The sequence below is a fragment of the Mirounga angustirostris genome, unplaced genomic scaffold (genome assembly GCF_029215605.1).
Source record: "Mirounga angustirostris isolate CCGP_5_RB_7025 unplaced genomic scaffold, mMirAng1.0.hap1 SCAF_10, whole genome shotgun sequence".
NCBI lineage: Eukaryota > Metazoa > Chordata > Mammalia > Carnivora > Phocidae > Mirounga > Mirounga angustirostris.
Genome location: NW_026991718.1, coordinates 115,397,902 through 115,418,605, shown reverse-complemented (window position 1 = coordinate 115,418,605; position 20,704 = coordinate 115,397,902). Strand labels below are relative to the sequence as shown.

Sequence of the window (20,704 nt, the reverse complement as noted above, 5' to 3'; positions counted from 1 at the left end):
TAACCGTCTGAGCCCCCTAAGCGCCCCTAAAATGCACTTACTTTATAAATTGAATATTAGTTTTTAAAATGCAAGTATCAAAGGACACCTGGCAGGCTCAGTCTGTAGAGCATTCAACTCTTGATCTTGGGGTCATGAGTTCAAGCCTTATGCTGGGTGTTGAGCCTACTTAAAAAAAATGCAGGCGCCTGGGTGGCTCAGTTGATTAAATGTCTGCTTTTGGCTCAGGTCATGATCCCAGGGTCCTGGGATGGAGCCCTGCTCAGGCTCTCTGCTCAGTGGGGAGCCTACTTTTCCCTCTCCCTCTGCCTGCTGCTCTGCCTACTTGTGTTCTCTGTCAAATAAATAGATAAAATCCTTTTTAAAAAATAAAATAGACATTTGTTTAAAAAAAAATGCAGGGGTGCATGTGTGGCTCAGTCGGTTAAGAATCTGACTTGGTCTCAGCTCAGATCTCGATCTGAGAGTTGTTGAGTTCAAGCCTTGCTTAGGGGTCCATGCTGGGTGTGGAACCTACTTAATTAAAAAAAAAAAAATGCAAGTATCAAAAATAGCACTCTCTGCCCATAAAAGTCATACACTGATATCAAAAAACACTGGCATAATGTATTTTTTTTTTTTTAAGATTTTATTTATTTATTTGAGAGAGAGAAACAGCATGAGAGGGGAGAGGGTCAGAGGGAGAAGCAGGCTTCCCGCTGAGCTGGGAGCCCGATGTGGGACTCGATCCCAGGACTCTGGGATCATGACCTGAGCTGAAGGCAGTCGCTTAACCAACTGAGTCACCCAGGCGCCCCATAATGTGTTTTTTTTTTTTTTTTAAAGATTTTATTTATTTATTCAACAGAGCGAGAGAGACAGCGAGAGAGGGAACACAAGCAGGGGGAGTGGGAGAGGGAGAAGCAGGCTTCCCGTGGAGCAGGGAGCCTGATGCGGGGCTTGATCCCAGGACCCTGGGATCATGACCTGAGCCGAAGGCAGACGCTTAACGACTGAGCCACCCAGGTGCCCCCATAATGTTTTTTTTTTAAAAAGATTTTATTTATTTGACAGAGAAACAGTGAGAGAGGGAACACAAGCAGGCAGAGTGGGAGAGGGGGAAGCAGGCTTCCCTCGGAGCAGGGAGCCCAATGCAGGGCTCGATCCCAGAACCCTGGGACCATGACCTGAGCCGAAGGCAGACCCTTAACAACTGAGCCACCCAGGCACCCCATGGCAGAATATATTTTTAAGATTTTAAGTAATCTGTACATGCAACATGGGGCTCGAACTCACAACTCTGAAATGAAGAGTTGCATGCTCCACAGACTGAGCCAGCCAGGTGTCCTGACATTGGCAAAATATTTTAAATTTAAAGTCAAATTCTCTATCTATTACCTCCTCTATTCCAGGCTTTTGGTTATTCTGTGACCTCTTCTCTGTAAGTTATAAAACAGAATAATATTTTTGATGGTGGAGATGATTTAAACCAATGACGTTTTGGTTCAAATGAGAACAAAATGATGAAAGGGGAATTAATTTACACAGAATGTCCATAAGCCAGACAGAGGCAGGCTTTGCAAAATGAATGAAAAACATATTATGTTAATATTTTCTTTAAACATAAAAAATACTTTTGTTTTAGAGAAGAGTTTTCCAGCTGGTGTTTCTTGATTGTGCTCTAAATTTCCAGGTTCACTCTGATCATCCTTGAACAGAAAACAATTTAAGAGATATTCAATAATCAAGTGACTGAAAGCTTAAAACTTTCCTATTCCCAAATAAGTCTAGAGGTTAAAGTCAAATTGTGTTGTCATGTTCCCAAACAAACAAATTATTAAGTGACCACCTTTTTGGTCTGATATTTGCCCAATTAACAAGTCACAATAATAGAATTAAAGGGGCAAAGAGAAGGCAAAGGTTAGCTTTGTTTTTTTTTTGTTAGCTTGAGCATATTATGCTTTAATGTTCTGTGATGATTTTCAATACTTAAAAAATTTAAAAGAGGATCTGAATTTTCAGGAAAAGGAGTAAGGGAATATTACTATGTAACATCTATTAATCCTCTAAGAGAAACACCTGTGTGGAAAATTAACCAGAAGTGTAAAGTCCCTTTACACTTACATTTCCTCTAAGTAATTGTTTAGCAATAACAGAAGTTAGCTTTCCTGAGGATTAAATATTTGCCAGGTACTTTACAGACACTATCTCATTTAATCCTCACTGTACTCCTGTTAGGTCTTCATTCATTTATTGAGTGTCCTCCTGGCTGGGCACCAGGCTAAACACTGAGAATTCAGTTGTGAGCATTATCAGCCTAGGTCAATCTCAAGAAGCTTAGCCCAGTAATTATGCTACCCCCTTCTTCATAAGAGGAAATGGAGGATAGGCTCTGAGAGATTAATTTACTTGTCCAAGGTCACACAGTGTTGGAGCAGCTTACAAGAACCAAATTATCTCATGTCAAATCTTAACCTTCAATCGCTAAGCTGTTAATAGACTTACCTGTAAGATTTTTTGGTTGTAAGTCCTCTAATGTTTTTCAAATATTTTTTTTCAAGTATTTTTATCTTGGAGGAAAAAGCCTTATAGTCAACCTCTCTGCTGCCTCTTTTTCAGTGTTGACCAGAGAACAGGTGGTGCTTGTATACTCTTAACTGCCAGGTATTTGGGAAACTTAAGGGGCGAGAAGCCAAGTCCCAAGGGAATGGGGGACATTTTTGAAGAAACAATAGCAACCCGACACAAGGCCAGACTATAAAATTCCAGGGCATAAATAGCTGATCCATTGCCAAGGGAAGCAGTTTGTTTTTTCACCTTCTCTTTGCTTTTCTCCACTATTTCCAAGGGTCTTTAGTTAGTCGTGCCTAGCTAGCCCACTGGCTCCAAAAGGCCGGAATATCTAATTTTTATTCTACACCCATAGCCTCCTAGCCCCATATGGTCTTTTCTTGCCTTCTCTTTTACATGCTTTTCACTTCTTCACTCTTGGCGGAGAATCTATACATGGCGGTTTTCGTTGCATTCTATCGCCATATGGACTAGGTTCCCTTATGGCGACCTTGACAGACACCAGGGTGGGAGGCCCGGGGGAGGGGAAAGGCGGTCAGCGCTGGGAGAGAAACCTTCAGATAGCTGTGAGGAGGCGCCACAAGGAGGAGGCGACCACCGAGCTCCACTCAGCGTTCAGTTTTTAAAAAGATTGACAGGAAGTGTACCAACTGTCTTTGCTCTAGCGTCTTGCGCGGTCTCGCGAGATACGGACGTCCATGTGGAGGGGGTGTCAAAGGCTCCGCTCTGAGTGGGGGATGGGAATATCTGTGGCGCAATCATTGCGCGAGATTGGGCCATGGTCGCTGGGGCCATGCTTATATCTCGCGATATTTCAGCTGCTCCTGTCTGGAACTAGAGGCAGCTTCTCGCGAGAGCCCGTGCTGAGAGCTCTGTGAGACCCCGTGTGTTTGTGTGTGTATGTGTGTTGGTGGATGTGAGTACGGGGAAGCAGCGGCCGCCATTTCAGAGAGCTTGCTGAGGCTGTCGCAGGGGTGGATCCTGAGCTGCCGAAGCCGCCGTCCTGAACTTCCGCGCGGGCTCCTTTAATCCCATTGTTTCTTTTAGATTCGCTCGGGCCTATCCGCCCTCGGAGCCCGAAATTCGGGCTGGGCGGAACCTCGGCCTGGGCCTAGCGGCTTAACAGTAGCAACAGCGGCAGCAGCAGCAGCCCCCCTCTTTCCGAATACAAGCATCCCAGGGGCCCGAAAGCCCGCACAGGTAAGGAGATGTCGCAGGCCTGTGTATTGTCAGAGCTTTTCAGAGATCTGGGTTTCGTCTGGTTTGAGGGGCACTCCTTAGGCGGTCTTTAACGACTCCGGGGGGCGGGGGGGGGGGGGCTCGAGAAATCGGCTCCATTTCGGCGACCGCGCCCTTATTTTCCGGTCGTATAGATTTCATGGTTCTTGGGTGGCAGGGACTCCAGAGAGGCTTCGGGCGGATGGCGACCGTTTCCTTCCAGGCCTGGCCGGCTGCGACCTCCCAACATGGCGCCAGCCGAACGCTACCATGGCACACAACCCCTCCCAACCGAGGGAGTTTCCCTTTGCCCCTAAAATGGCAGCGCGGGTTTTGCGCGGAAAGAGGCGCTCTTACTCGCGCGCGGGTTCTGTTTTTGCAGTTAATTGTGGGCTTTTTTTTTTTAATCGTACATTTAATGTATTTCCGTGTGTTCAGTCTTGGAGACATTTCAGATTTAATTACTAAGCCTGGTAAAGTGCATCCTGCCACTTTAGTCATTCCAGGGCTTTTTGAAGGTTTTTCTGAAGTTTCGGAGTTTGTCGCATAAGGAGGAGACTGATCGGAATTGAAAAAATGTTTACTCACTGAATTACCTTTCTTATTTTCTAGACGTTTAGAGAAAATGGCAGACGATATTGATATTGAAGCAATGCTTGAGGCTCCTTACAAGAAGGTGAGAAAAAACATGTCGGTGAGGTTTATATATTTCTTAATTTAGCATTATCACGAAACTACTGCTGAAATGTAAACTAACCTCCCCGGAGCCCTCTTGATTTATCTTATCAGAGATGCATTACGTGTAACTTAGAAAAGTAAATATATGCTATTGATGTAATAATATTGTGCAGTAGTTTCACTTCAGCGTGATGAATAAATGCCCATCTATCTCTCTTTGTAGACTTGCCTAACGATATCTCACCTCTACTCCCATGAATTCACCTTTGATTCCAGTGTGAACTGTCAATCATAAGGTAGTAATTGAGTGACTTATCGCTGTACCGTGGTCCCCTAGGTAAAATGACTCAACTAAGAATTACCAGCTCCAGTTTGGTATAGCAAAAAGGTGAATGTAGTGGTTTGGGAAAATAGCAGGGGTCCAAGAATAACAAAGCATAACCAGTCTGTGGCAAGCAAATCTTTAAGTTTTACAAGAAATGGGTGAGATTTAAAATTTTTTTATATATATATATATGACTGGTGATAGTAAATAATGAAACAGGCAGGTGATGATCTGCTCAGTTAAAAATTACTGAAATTCTTGGATCCCTGAATAGAAAAATTTTTTAAAGCAAAGGAGGCAGTATCACAACTTAGAGTCACTTGATGACTGTTTTACTGTGCTCCGTGTTGTTTTATTTTTAATTAGTCCCTGCCATAATATTTCACACTAAAAGCTACAAAGGAATTATTTTGGCTAGTAGTATAGTCTGACCCATTTCAGTATCACAGTAAAAGTAAAGTGTCTTTTCATTCTTTCACCAGTTGGTGGTGAAAATAGCAGTATGCATGCATTATCACTGGTGTCGCAAACTGTAAGCTTTGAGTTGTTAGCACTTATACTTCTATAACTGATGTGATCAAACTTTAAAAATAAACATTGCGCTAAACCTTTTGAAATAATACATCTGTTTTTGGAGTGTATAGCACGACCATGTGGTACCAATTTGGAAGAATTCTTTTTAGTTTAAATAGTGTATGTAGTTTTATAATGCTTAGACTCGAAGAACTACTTTCTGTTTTAATGTTAAGATTCTTGTGTCTTAGTTTAACATGGATGTAATTCCATGTAAACAGGTATGGAAGTAGGAAATGTTTAGGCTGGACTGGTGGATTATTAATTGACTTTCTTGGGTTCTTGGGAGTCAACATTACTAAAGCAGTGTGAATCCCTGTTTGCTTCAGGGCGAGATGTGTGACAGAGGTGGCATCAAGCTCTTACAGTCCCAACCCTCCAACGGAAATGGGCGAAGATCTCAGGAATGGCATCGGTCACAGGAAATCGATAGTGGCTGGCTGCTAGCATGGCCACTTGGGGCTTAGGCAGAAATAGAGCCATGGTACTGACCAAAGGGACCATAGCACATGGAATAAAACTCAAAACAGGACTTCATTCATGTTTTATAGAAATTCTATTTAACCACTTCAACCCTGTAAATCTGGATAACTTAATATCTAACTATATAAGAAAGTAAAATTTAACATGTTAATATGCATTTTTATTTTTGTATCTTGATGACTTAATTGTAAGCAACAAAGTGGTTAAACACATACCCATCTAAATTTTTTTATAGCCTTCCATGTTAAACTATAAACAAGTAATTAGTTTTAAAATTGTTTTGTATTTTCTTATTCCTATTCCCTTTACCCTTTGACAACTTGAAATGTTACCACTTCGTCCTCATGATGTTCTTCTATCAACCCTGCTTAGGATGAGAACAAGTTGAGCAGTGCTAACGGCCATGAAGAACGTAGCAAAAAGTAAGTTAAAAGAAGGGACCTGGGGTGGGGGGACCCTTAATGCGATTGAGATCTTAAGTTGTGTTCCTGTGGCTGTAGCATCAAACTAAAAGTTCTCTTCAGAAGCTTTTTCCTTGTCTCTCTTAGAAAAGTCGTTCTTTACCTTCTGAAGGGATGAGAAACTATTTGAGGATATGGATTCTCTCCGTAGATTTCAGGATACAGTTTCAGGGACCTTTTGGGCACCTTCCCCTCCAAGTCTGTCCATGACAATCTGGATAAGAGTTCCTGTATTAGAGTTTGTCTTTTGTCTTAAATTTATAAACTTCGGCTTAATATTTTGGTGGTGTGTTATCAACAAATAACCAGCCCATGGAAAATACTGTTTGCTCTAAATCACAAGAGTCAGAGCTGTGAATTATATTGATGCTCCTTGCTGCTTAAAGGCCCTTTTTGTAGCAACATTATAGCATACTTAAGTACTTTTAGCCTTTAACGTGGCTTTTGAGGTTTTAAGCTTTTTAAACTCTAACAGACTTAAATATTGAAAATGGAGTTTTTTAAAAAATTGTGCATATTAATGCAATTTACTAGGTTAAATGTGTAACCCATAACAATGAACTCTGCTACAGACTAGTATAGAGTATATGGTAAGTCTCAGTGACTGTATAAGCCAGAACCACTTTATAAAGTCAGATCCTATTTTTGGAGTATTCTTTTCTGCTCTAAAAATTAGTGATTCTTAACATCATGTGGTCATGTTACAAGCATTAAATTGTTTTAGTAGCCTATTTTGTGATGTCATTAAAATAATCTGTCATGTACATGACGCCATCTAATGAAAAACAGTAATAAAATGATAACATAGCCACTTACTTTTTTTTTTTTTTTTTGGCTCTTTTCCTAATAAGAGCTCAAAATGCTTCATAATACGCTACCTCAACATCCTCACAACTTTGTTAGGTAGGTTGATGAGAAAATTCTTAGGTTGGATTATGCAGGCTTTGTTACGCTGGTTTTTTTAATTCTTAAAATTCCCCTAAATGTAGTAATGGATTTAAAATGATGGAGTTTGTAGAAAATGTCTTACTTTTTTTTGTTGTTGTTCAAAGTTGGGTAGAGGATCTGTTACAGTCTAATCACAACAAATTGTGGGAATTAATCACATGAGGTTTAGTCTTGAATTGTTATGGTTTAAGGTAATCAACCAATTATTGCATGGTTTAATGTCACCTAGTTTTAGACGTTTTACCAAAGTAAGTTTCCTAATTAACGGTTTTAAATTACCCAATTCGTAATGAAAACCTAGGAAGGAGTATCCACATAGATTGAAATTATCCAATCTAAGTATCAGCCCTGTTGGGTGGGTAAAGATCTCATCCTAAGTGCCAAAACAATGAGGACATGCACTTTGGGCACAGAGTTTTCTTTGTTCGACCATTCTCAGATGTCACTCCTTGCTACTAACTCGATCTCCAGTTTATACTTGTTTTCATTCTGCATCTAAGCTCATTAAGGCTACCAAGCTTTTATAGGAAATTTAGCATCAAGCTCTCTGACTGATGCTTTGTGGCCTTTATTTAATGTAAGTAGTCTTGTGACACTGAATAAAAGAATGGAAAATTTTCTTTCATTGGCTATGGGATAGCCAATTTAAGGGAACGTCCTTTTGAAACATCCCAACTACCATCTAGTATCTTTTTAAATGTACAAATTATTTCTGTCATACTTCTCATTCTCAGTTACAGCTGCTTAAATAAACGGCTTTTTTGTTCAATCAGGAACTTGTCACCCATTTTTCTAAAGGGAATTGATCTTTCAAGTTAATTTCAAAGTTATCTAGAAGAAAATTTGTATTTAAGGTTAGATAAAATGTAAAACAAATAGAGTGTTCTGTGCTTTAGTGTTCTGCATAAATTCTCTTAAAGGAAAGCGCCATGTTGCATTTTTCATCCTAAAACTTCATTGTCTTAAAAGCAGTTGAGTGTTGGGATATAGTTTTAAGGTAGTAGGAAAATGCACATTCTGAGAAACTGAGTTTACCAACTAGTAAATGTTTTCTTTAAAAATAGTTCTGATTCTCAATACGTACACTCAGTTGTATTCTGGTAGTAGCGGAAGGAACTAAGTTAAATATAACACAAATGGGTTATCAATTAGCCTTCTTTCTGAAGAGCTATACCCCTGAGTTTGGCAAGACCTCAAAGTATACCTTTTAAGTATCTGAGCTTGCCTTCATGGGAGTACGATTTGTTAGTGTAACCATTTTTGGAAAATCTAAACCAGCGTCCATTTAGTTAAGCTCTTTAGGAATTACTCAAAAAGGATAGCAATAAAATGACACAGTTGAAATATATTGGCTACTGTGTGTGGATTATCTATAAATTTTGGAATAAATGACTTTTCTATTTTTTTTCTTATTTTCCAGAGTACTTTGCATTTAAATTTTAGATCTTCTTACATGGAAGAGGTCAAATCCAGTTATAGCAAAACACCTTTACAGCAGAGGCCATATAACCAAAAAGTCCAAAGGCCCAGCCCAGTGGACCATTTACTTCAATGATGTTCAGTACAAAATTCCACTGCCACTAAAGACTTTGGAAAGTCCCTTTTAAGTTGTAACAGGATTTGACTATTAGTGTGGATTTTGATAACTCTTCTTTAGTTAACTTAATGTTCTTTCAAGCTGCATTTTGTTATAGAGAAGAATACTGCTTTCTTAAATTTTTGTCTGGGCTTTTATGAAGAGGATCGTGCTTCTGAATGTCTTATTAGTATGTTGCTGTGTTTTTACCTGTCTGGGGTTGCCTTCAGATGTGGGTGGGGACTCATTTGTAAAAAGTTCTAGGAAGACTTTTAGTTGAAGTTAGCTCTCCGATTTTCCAGTCTTTTCTTTGGCAGAATAAGTTTTGGGCCTAAAAAAAGGTAGATTGGGAGGTTGGCTGCCTCTCTGCTGTGGGCTTTCTATGAGCAGAGCAATACTTTGTCTGTCCTTTGTGGGCGATGGAGTTACTTTGTCCCCTGATTGATTATATGTAGGACTTCTGATTATAGCTATCTCACAGAATTCATAGGCTAAGACATAGTGTCAGGTGTTTCAGGCAACAAAGTTGGAATGTAATCTGTTGCCCTTCTGGGCATTGCTTTGATGACTTCTATATAAATAATGAGTGTAGCCTAATTTTCTGTCATGTGCTACCTAGCATATACATTTCTGACAGTCAGGTGGATTATCTTGAAATTTTAGACAAAGTTTCTGCCTCCTTGGAAAGCTCTACATCTCCTTGTGATTGGAGTGTGGGTTTCAAGATTCCAGAAGGTGGGTGTCTTCATTTTCTATTTTCAATGCACTCTAAGATGACCTGCTTACAGGTTCTCTGAGGCAGACTTCAGTTGCTCTTTTGCTAACTTTGCTTTGATAAGGACTAAAGAGTTTAAATTTTCCAAATGATGTAGAGTTGTCACAATGTTTAATTATCTTTTTAGCCACTACAAATTGACATTTTAGCGGAATAAGTTTATTTTTAAATGTCTTTGAATTTATATTGAAATATCTGAAGGCACCTCTAAAATTTGGGTGATGACAGATACAGATGGTAAGATTTAATTATGAAATGAATGGGTGGTATACTGTGAGGAATACAGAAATGAACAGAAAGATATGACTGACTGGCTTTTTTACTTTTCAGAGTTTGAGATACTATAAAGATTGATAAAGGTGTTGATCCTTGTTTTTGATTGCACCCCACAGGCTTGTATAAACTGGCATGTTCCATTTTCTGGTGTACTCATTATAACTTTAAATAGATATATCTGAAAAGGTCACAGAAGTTCTAGGTGTGTCAGAATGCATGTCATTGCATTAGTTTTATTGTTCTTTGTCAGTACTTGTAAGTTTGCCCATGAAAACCAAAGTATTGATGCTTGTATGACCCTTTGAAGTAGAAAATATTCGTATGTGTAGATTGGGTCAAAATTGGCTCACATAAAGGAAGTTAGTGGTTTTAATGAAAAGTTTTTTATATGACCCACTATTACTTAAATGTTAATATATTCTACTGTAACTTTGATTTTTATTGCTGTATCTAGTGGATTACAGTAATAACTCGTTGGCCAGTTACATGTTGGTCAAACGGTTTAAAAGTTCAGGTTTTTATCTACCTCCCAACAAATGATTTCATTGTTAAAGCTGTAACTGACTCTCAGGTCTCTGGAGCGATCATTATATTTCCTGCTCTCAACTGATTGTCAACTGACTGCTGATTTTCAGTAGTAGAAGGCAAAGGTGGGGTGCTATTTACCTTACCTAAGAATTATTTTTCCATAAGTATGATTATGTATCATTGTATAATAGTAGAAATAGCAAGATAAACTTACAAAAAGATTTAAAAGATTTCTGACCATAAAAGGAAGTATATTTTGACAGTTTCTTAAACCAGCAAGATAATGGTAATTTTTTTTCTTCTCAGGAGGAAAAAAAGCAAGAGCAGAAGTCGTAGTCATGAACGAAAAAGAAGCAAAAGTAAGGAACGGAAACGAAGTAGAGATAGAGAAAGGAAAAAGAGCAAAAGCCGTGAAAGGAAGCGAAGTAGGAGTAAAGAAAGGAGACGGAGCCGCTCAAGAAGTCGAGATCGCAGATTCAGAGGCCGCTACAGAAGTCCTTAGTATGTAACTATAATTATGATTTTGGTTTAAGAGTCATTCTCTGGGTATCCAGAAAACAATTAAACCTGTGTAATTTACATTGTAAAATTTGTTTTTCGATGTGACTAGTTAAAAAGCATTAAATAAGGATATTGGCATTGAAAAGACTAGCAAAGTAGAAATATAGTGTGTGGACCAATACTTTCGTTTTACTAGGCATACAGATTATTTTTTGTTACTCCATCTAAAATATTTTAACTGTATGCCAGTCTAAACTAGACCAAAGCACTAGAGTGCTTAAAAGACTTGATACTGTAGTGCCAAGTATTTGAAAGCTTAAAAGGTATGTGAGCTATTTCAGATACTCTTTGCTGAACATAATTTAAAATTTTTAAAGCCCAAATAGATAAGTTATAAATACATATAATTAGTGAAATATGTAATTTGGCTGTTTTTCAGCTGAAATGACAGATCCTTTGTGAATTTGGTGTTTGCTCCTTGATAATGATGAATTTGGGGGCTCATCACATATTTAAGGTTTTTAAAAATAGTAAAATACTAAAGTGCTTTGAAATCACTATGGAAATTTGGTTTAACAAATTGGAAACATGTTCTATTATGTCATTTAAAAAGCTATGTTAAGTTTGGAAGGAACGTACCTACAACTCTTAGGCAAGGATTGAATCTAGCAGTCCTTAGCCCTTTTTAACCTTGTTCTTCTTAATGAATATATTGTTGTAAACTGTGGGGGAATGTATTAAAATTAGCACTCATAATTAGCACTTGAATGGTTGGAATTGGACTTGAAAGACAAACAGACCTGAATAAGAGTTTTGACTCTTCTACTTGGACAAGTTAACACTCTCAGCTTTAGTTTTCTCATCTTTTAAGAAAGAGGTAACAACTGACAGATGAACTTTAATGAGTATTGAATCAACAAGAGAATGAAAATAAAGGACCCACAATACTTAACTACTACTCATGAAATGCTTGGGTATTATTTGCGGCCATTAAAGTTAGTAACACTTTGGGTTCTGATTCTGGCTCTTTAACCTTTAAATAAAAAGGATTGAACTCCTTGTTCTCTAAGTTCCTCCTAGCTGCTTATTTCACAAACATTTAAGAGCTGAAAGAGGACCACAGTGTTTTAATTCCGAATGATTAATAATACTTTTTTGGTCTAATTTACTAAGACTTACCATATTTGTTTTTACCAGAATTAAATAGGAGGAAAGGGATTACCTTAATAAATTCTGTATTATTTATCTCTTGTTTTAGTGATAAATATTTGAAGTCGGCCTATAATCCTGGTTTGACTTAAAAATGATTTAGTTCTTATGTGTAGTTTCATGTGATCTTTAATTTATTCAGTAAATTTATATTCTTAATTGTGACTATTAGTCTGAATTGTGAAGGACCCAATTAATACAAAATTTTACTTGGAGATGCTTGGGTGTTGGCAGGTATACTTAGAGTCCATGAAAATGAGTCCAAATGTGGATCACATATCACTAGATACTTTGATTTTGCTACCGTTCTTGAAAAGGAGAGTAGGATGAGCACTAAGGGACATCTGACCTGTCCCTTTAAGTTAATTTGGTATTTCAAAATTTAAAAAAAGGCCCCCAAACTATTAGGCCTTTTTAGAATTCAGAATAAAACTGGATCTTAGGAAAATGTTATGATGTCTTTTGAAAATATTCCTTTATTATTTAGTCAAGTTGACAAAAAATTTTTGAAATACTAATTTATTTCCTTTACATCTTTACTACGGAATATTTTGTCACAAAGAAGTGAAGTATGACACAAATTGCTTTCATGCAGTCTCTGAGATGTACTGTTAAATGGAATAGTTGGGAGTTTCATGATAAGAAAGAATTAGTCCCCTTTTAAAAATTCCTCAAACAAGAAAACATGTATGAATTTTGTGTATGTACAAATATATAAATACATAAATTCCTGGGAACGGATCTGCAAAGATACACACCAAATTGTTAACTGTAGTTATCCTGGTGTGAGGGAAATTCAGGGTGATTTATTTTCACTTTAAAAAAATATCCTCAGGAATGTATTCATAAATGTGTAATTAAGAAAAAACAATAGACTGAAAATGATAGAATTTTCAGAATCTTAACAATATTGAGGCTGTAACCTTTGGTCTCGGCACCTCTCAGTGGTCCAGGATGGATAACTATAAGAGCAGTTGCCTGGGATAGAGTTAAGAAAAAAAAAGTCTTTAATTTCCTCTTCATAATTGAGGTGGAAAAAATCAGCCTAAACAATGTTAAACTTGCTGGAGAGCGCATGAACTCGATCTTAGCAAGACCCTAACCCTGTAACTAGTGTAATTTTGTGTTTCCTTTTTAGCTCCGGACCAAAATTTAACAGTGCCATCCGAGGAAAGATTGGGTTGCCTCATAGCATCAAATTAAGGTTTTTAAACATACTTCTGAATTGTTTAAATTGTTTTTCAAGGAACTAATGTGGTGTACTTGTTTGGGTAATTTCTGAAACTTTTTAACTTTGCAGCAGACGACGCTCTCGAAGCAAAAGTCCATTCAGAAAAGACAAGAGTCCCGTGAGGTAGCTGTTGTCCCTTTTTTTTTTTTATCTTTAGCACTTTCAGCTTTTGTAAAGCTTTTGCAACTTATGCTACTGTTAAATTTATTAATATTTAGTAATTTGGACTATGTTAAATCAATGTGGATGTTTAAATTTTCATTTTAATTTTCTATAAGAACGGAGCAGTGATTACAATTTTAAGGTGTAAGGTCCTACATGTGCTCTTAAATCCCTTTTAAATAATGGTAACTATAGAAAACTTTAAATAGACTTGCCTCTGCTTATCTTTGGAATTAATAAATTTTGAGTTACTAAAATACCCTCATGGGAAAATTGGTTGTACAGTCATGAGTTTTATTAATCTGGCTCTCTCTACTGAGATAAAGTATTTAATTTCCAAAATCTTAACCAAGTTGACTTGTTTCTTAGTAGTAGTCTTGTTATCAAATGTTTGTGAGTTATTTTCCTCTTAAATATAAGAGTCACTTATGAAGCCTACCATTTATTTTGGCTTAAGGAAAATTTTGATAAATGGCAGCATTGTTTACTGATACTCTTTCTGGCTTCCCTTAAAGGGCACCTTCTAACTTAGAGTTCCTTATTTGGTATATTTTAATTCTAGAATTTGATGTGAAAACCTTAATGATTTTAAAAGCTCTTTTTTTGTAACCTACTGAGCTTTTTTACATTCTTTAATATTTACTCTTGTAAGAAAATCCCCTTTTCTCATTTTCTGGATGTAGTTTAGCTTTGTACCTCTGTTTTATAGTTTCAGATTACCTGCTGATTTACCAAGGAAATGTACCAGAATTTTGTAGGTGGAATATTTCAAAAGGACCTTTCTGAAAAGGTCCAGAATGTGGATAAGAGCATGTTTCTGCTTTTATCCTTAGGGTTTCACTTAGAACCTTAACCTTTAGTGATGTTTTTTAATAAGTAACATTAATAGGACTTCTATTTTTTTTCCATGAAATTAAGTTTCATCTCACACTCTTTTACTTGAGCACTTTAGTTTCCTCTATATAATAAGAAGTGCTCTTGATCTTCAAGGCTATCTGTAAAAATGAATAAATTGAATCCCACTACTGGTATTTATTTAATTTCCTGCTTTTCATTTTTGATTCGTATATGGGTATTGTTTCTGTATTTTATAACCATCAAGAAACATTGCTTTGGATACTAAATTTGTAGAGTCTGTAAGCCTTGATAGAATAAACAACCATGATTCCATATATATCTTATCTCAATTTGTTAAATTCAGGGGAAAAATCAGACTCAAATAGTTCTCACCATCTCAAGTTGGTCATCTATGATTGTCAAACTTTATTTGCCTTCATGGTCTTACGGTTACTTCCTGGTCTTACGGTTTTGTTATGGAAAGTCATCCTTTCCACTAATTTGGACCATTCTGACATTGTAGCTAGTAAGTGGTTATTTTCTGTGACTATTAAACTCTCAGGCTTTGGATTGGTCTTTCAATATTCTGCAGAAATTAAAATTTGTAAGATTGAGATGCTAATGGACTTTTGTCCTGATACCATGTAAGATATTAGAAGAAGAAACATTAAGTATCTTGTTGAAGGAATTGAGTCACATTGAATTATTTTATGGACATTTTGTATACATCTTAGTGAAAATGAGCTTGGGAGGGGCACCCGGGTGGCTCAGACAGTTAGGCATCTGCCTTCCACAGGTCATGATCCCACCTGGCACCCTGCTCAGTGGGGGGAGTCTGCTTCTCTCTCCCTCTGCCTCTTAACATTGCTTGTGCACGTGCTTTCTCTCTTCCTCACTCTCTCGTAAATAAATAAAATCTTAAAAGAAAAAATGGGCTTGGGAATAGTGACTATTTCTGGTAAAGTTCATTCTGTTTATTGAAAATGAACTTTATAAAGTTATTTTAAGAATATAATTTATAAAATTGTTTATTTTTTATTCCTGTTAGGGAACCTATTGATAATCTAACTCCTGAGGAAAGAGATGCAAGGACAGTTTTCTGCATGCAGCTGGCAGCAAGAATTCGGCCAAGGGATTTGGAAGAGTTTTTCTCCACAGTAGGAAAGGTAAGTTTTTAGTCTATTTAGGGAGGTCGAGTAAATGGGAATTGTGAACAACATTTTAATAATTGTCAGTATGCCTGATTAAATTAGAGAGTATTTAAACACCAAATCTTTTGACTTAGTAGAATTCAGTTAGGGAAACTTTTGCGTAACATTTCTATTTTGCCTCAGTTGGAAATTAATAGTGTTGGAATTAATAACTATTATCACATATTCAAAAGTAGAAGTGGACTTACAAGTTCACTTATTTAAAACATTGGGGGGCACTTGGCAAGTTCAATGGTTTATGGTGGACGGTTGCATAAACAGAAGCTTCTGTTAAGTGTGTGTCTTCTTTTTAGGTTCGAGATGTGAGAATGATTTCTGATAGAAATTCAAGACGTTCCAAAGGAATTGCATATGTGGAGTTTGTTGATGTTAGCTCAGTGCCTCTAGCAATAGGATTAACTGGCCAACGTGTTTTAGGAGTGCCAATCATAGTACAAGCTTCACAGGTAATTATTTTCTTGGTTAGGAATTTGATCAGTGATCGTGCAAGAAACCTGCTGTTGCTTAGTGTTAGACTATAGTGTCTTACATAATCGTTAATTATTTGAGTTAGATGTTCTCAGAACAGCTTTTTCTTTTAAACTTTGTCTTGGTTACTTTGATAATAGTATATTCTCGATAACGTTCTGTTCTAATATAAATTGTAAATATCTATTTCATGAAAAAGACCTGAGAACTTGGTCTAGAATTTTTTGATTTGTGATAATTTATTGGTTGGGGATAGAAGCATTTAAGAACATGTTTATCCTTTCTTTCAAATGGAGTGATTTTGACATTTTTAATAAATTCAGTATTTTCAGTGATAATACACTCTTGCATTAGATTTTATAAAATGTTAAGAGTAGTTTGAGCAGCTATCATTTTCTAGCATTTCTTGAAGGTAAGATGTGTCAAGCTAATCTTGAGAATGTTTTCTGTTTAAAATGTGTTCTGTTTAATTCCTGTTTGCTGGTACTTTATTATATAGTAATCCAGTATTGCTTTTGGGAAATGAAATTAGCTTTAATAATATCAGTTCATTTAAATGTGGAGAAATTGAGATGTATCATTTTATTATATGAAAGTATTTTTAAGATACCTCATCAGTAGCTATTTTTATTAAGACCATTATTGATATGTTACTGCTTGCTAGCTCAGGTGTTTTTTTAATGGAGAATATAGGATTTAAAGAATATTTTCGAACAACACATAAAATAGTCATGTTGATAGCCTTCCAAACCACTGAAAAAAGTACTCTGTAACTCCTCAGTAATCTGGTTACTTCATCAAACTTACATGATATTAAAAAGTTAGGCACAAGCTTTGGGACCAGATCTGACTTTCCAGTTTTACTCACTGTTAATAAGCTATATGTAACATTGGTCACGTTAGTAGCTTCTGTCATATCTAAAAGACAATAATGGGTCCTATTTAGTGTTTTAGAAGTACTTAATATTGGGTATTTATCACTTGAATATATGTAAACAATAGGAGAATAATTGTTAGGAAATGGGAAAAATTAGTTCCTTGATTCACTTCCTGCAATGGAGGATAAAATAATAGTGTGTAGATTGGCCTGAAGAGGGCTGAGAATCCTCAGATTAAATGAGGTTTTGAATTCATTCAAGTTTAACCTCCTTTGGACATAGATACTCAAAATGTCTCAATTTGTTAAAAGGAGCTTATGGTAGAATATGAATTAATAACCATTACCTTTGAGAAAGACTTCTTTCGGAAAAAATGACAGCTAAACTTGATGCTTCGCTTGATTTGATTTTATATTGACAAAACCCCTTTATGGCAGCCAGCCAGTTGGTGTATACTGTACTTTGAGTAACAATGATTTTGAGAGTACATTAATAATAATAACATGTATTTACAAATTCCAGGAGACAGTCTTATTTTCCACATTTAGCATGTCTGATATCAGGATGCATCATTTAGATGGCATAGTGTACTTTTAGGATTGATTTCATTTTACATATGTAGTGGAGTGTATGATTGCTTTATATATGACTTGCATATGCTTGTAAAACTTTTAAAGTTTTTTGCGGCAAAATATATATCTTAAGTTGAATAAAATATTGAAGTTTTTGTTTAGAAAATTGGCATTGGAACCATTTTCTTAAAATTTTAATTCAGTGCCATTAATCACAGTCACACGTAAGTGGAATATTTGTCCTGTATATGACTTACTAAACTTAGAGTAATTTCATCACTAACCTTGGCCATCACTAGTCATTAAGCAAACCCGAAGTGAATGGGATTTTACTGTGATTAAATTGATTTGGATTAGTGCTTTGTGATGTGCATTTTGTCTTATCCAACTTGTAGGCAGAAAAAAACAGAGCTGCAGCAATGGCAAACAATCTACAAAAGGGAAGTGCTGGACCTATGAGGCTTTATGTGGGCTCATTACACTTTAACATAACTGAAGATATGCTTCGGGGAATCTTTGAGCCTTTTGGAAGGGTAAGTGCCAGTATCTTCAATGATCCTTAATAGGTTCTTTTTTTTTTTTTTTTTTTTTAAAGATTTTATTTATTTATTTGACAGAGACACAGTAAGAGAGGGAATACAAGCAGGGAGATGGGAGAGGGAGAAGCAGGCTTCCTGCCGAGCCGGGAGCCCGATGCGGGGCTCGATCCCAGGACCCCGGGATCATGACCTGAGCCAAAGGCAGACACTTAACGACTGAGCCACCCAGGCGCCCCAATCCTTAATAGGTTCTTATCAAAATATAACTGCATAATAATTCTGTATATCTCCTTTGTCATGTTTTAGTGAGGTTAATACTAAGATGGGGAAGGGTGGTTCTGAAAGGGTTTTGTGGCATCGTAGATTAAGATAGTATCTCTGAAAGAAGGTAACATTTGAAGATAGTCTGTTAGTGTTGTCATTCATAATGCTGTAGTGAAATGTATAGAGTATCAGAAGCAATCTTTTTTTTCAAGGCAACATGAAAAGAGTATCCTGTGCATTTGGAACAAGAAATTATTTTTTCTTGGCGGTGGGGGGGTTTGTACAATCTACTTCCCCAGTGTGGGTGCCTGAACTCATGGCCCCAAGGTCAAGAGTCGCGTGCTTTTCTGACTGAGCAAGCCAGACACCCCCCTTTTGATGTTTTTTTGGATGCCTGTTTTTTACCTACTGAAAATTTAGGGGTAGGTAGAGAAGCCTCTCTGTCTACTAAATTAAGGAGTTAGACTGTTTATGTCCAGTTGGTCCTCCTTTTAGCATGAACAGTTTATTTTAGAATAAATGTAAATACTAGTAAGTTGTAGTTTAAAAGATTCATTATGTGGCCATGAATAAAAATGTTGGTAACTTATATTGTATCCACTACTACTTTTCATTGCCCTTGGATATACTTTTTCACTGTTTCCATTCAACCCCTTTGTTAAACTGTTTGAATCAATGGTAAAAGCTGGGTGTTGATTGTGGGTGTTTTATTAAGTTAGAAATATGCACACGCTAGTGATGTACAAATGGTGTTCTTTTGTTTGTTTTTTTGGTCAGTCACTACAAAATTAATGCATTCCTGAAATTACCAGGATATGAAGAAATGTAGTACATCCATTCCGGGGGGAAAAAATTTTTTTTTTTTTTTAAGAATTTTTTTTTTATTCATTTGACAGGGGGAGAGCACAAGCGGGGAGAGTGGCAGGCAGAGGGAGAGGGAGAAGCAGGCTTCCAGCAGAGAAAGGGAAGCCCGATGTGGGACTTGATCCCAGGACCCCGGGATCATGACCTGAGCCGAAGACAGTCGCTTAACCAACTGAGCCACCCAGGCACCCCCATGCTGTGTTTTAATTTTTCATGCTTTCTGTGTATGAACAGCTTTATTGAGATACTGTGATGTACACAAACTATACTTCACCTGCTTAAAGCGAACAATCCATTGCCTTTTAATGTGTTCACAGAGTTGTGCAGTGATTACTACAATCAGTGTTGATTTAATTCTTAAGATTTTTTTTTCTTAAGATTTATTTGAGAGAGAGAGCAGGGTTGGGGGGATCCGGGGGAGAGAGAGAGTCTCAGGCAAGCTGAGCGTGGAGCACCATGCAGGACTTGATCTCTCAACCCCTGAGATGATGAGCTGAGTTGAAACCAAGAGTCAGACATGTAACTGTGCCACCCAGCCACCTTTGTTTGTAAGATTAGTTATTTTTTAAAGATTTTGTCAGAAAGCGAGCACAAGCAGGGGGAGTGGCAGGCAGAGGGAGAAGCAGGCTCCCCACTGAGCAAGGAATCTGATGCCAGACACTGGGATCATGACCTGCGCTGAAGGCAGATGCTTAATAGACTGAGCCATCCAGGCGTCCCAAGGTTTTTATTTTTAAGTAACCTCTACATCCGCTATGCGGCTTGAACTCAAAACCCTGAGACCAAGAGTCACATGCTCTACTGACTGAGCCAGCCAGGTGCTCTATTTTAGTTATTCCAACATCTTGGACAATTTATCATGTCTGGTATTATTGAGAATTAATGTTCGGTGTTTCTGACATAATGGGAAGGAAAGAAAATGTTAATTTTATTTCTAACACCTGATTGTAGTTTACAAGGGACCTCTGGTTTTTAGTGGTTTATTTTTTGAGGCAAAAGACTAAGATTGTACTTTTTTTTTGTCCTGCTCCACAGTGCAAACTTCTTGTTTGGGAAGTATCTAGGCTTTCAGAAGTTCTTTTGGAAGTGAGGGGGGTTGTGATGGTTTTTGTTTTTAGGGGGAGAGACTTTAAAAAATCATGTTTCAAGGAATAATATGCTTTTGCTTCTTCCTTTGCACTTACATAATTGTTCTTATTTTTAGATTGAAAGTATTCAACTCATGATGGATAGTGAAACAGGTCGATCTAAGGGATATGGATTTATTACGGTAAGCATTACCATTATTAACATTGTGACTTAAAGGTTTGATTGATTGACTTTAAGGTTTTAGATCAAAGTACCATAGTAAAACTTGATTAGTTATTGATAGTGGGGAAGGGTTCATGGTTAATATTTTTGAATGGTTTAAATTGGTTTCCCTTTAGTAGCCGTGTTTACCAAATGTTGCCGTTAGCCAGTTTTCTATTATCCTGTATATAGTCAATTTGCGTAGCTAAGTCACCATGTAATTGAAATTTATGAACCCATTATGAGTCCTTTGGTCTGTAATACTTTTATGATGTTTTTGTCAGTTG

The 20,704-nt window shown here is 37.0% G+C and overlaps 1 protein-coding gene and 1 long non-coding RNA gene across 8 annotated transcripts in view; one reads left to right on the top strand and one right to left on the bottom strand.

Annotated features, from left to right (window-relative positions):
• Positions 1-1,019: 1,019 nt before the first annotated feature.
• On the bottom strand, positions 1,020-3,439 carry LOC129046085 (uncharacterized). The gene is made up of 2 exons (XR_008506813.2): positions 2,485-3,439; positions 1,020-1,688 (listed from the first exon to the last, which is right to left on the bottom strand). It is a non-coding gene; the product is annotated as an uncharacterized LOC129046085 (long non-coding RNA).
• RBM39 (RNA binding motif protein 39) overlaps positions 3,432-20,704 on the top strand; it is a 31,132-nt gene continuing 13,859 nt past the window's right edge. For 2 of the 7 annotated variants that reach the window (XM_045885697.3, XM_045885696.3), the window contains exons 1-10: positions 3,433-3,750; positions 4,381-4,444; positions 6,200-6,249; positions 10,698-10,892; positions 13,240-13,305; positions 13,402-13,455; positions 15,380-15,497; positions 15,836-15,988; positions 17,856-17,993; positions 20,332-20,397. In XM_045885697.3, coding sequence (XP_045741653.1) covers positions 4,394-4,444; positions 6,200-6,249; positions 10,698-10,892; positions 13,240-13,305; positions 13,402-13,455; positions 15,380-15,497; positions 15,836-15,988; positions 17,856-17,993; positions 20,332-20,397 — 891 coding nt within the window. In that variant the 5' untranslated portion in view covers positions 3,433-3,750; positions 4,381-4,393. Of the gene's footprint in view, positions 3,751-4,380; positions 4,445-4,669; positions 4,743-5,673; positions 5,829-6,199; positions 6,254-10,697; positions 10,893-13,239; positions 13,306-13,401; positions 13,456-15,379; positions 15,498-15,835; positions 15,989-17,855; positions 17,994-20,331; positions 20,398-20,704 lie in introns of those variants that run through there. The other 5 variants (XM_045885699.3, XM_045885698.3, XM_064573093.1 and 2 more) reach the window with 4 other exon arrangements.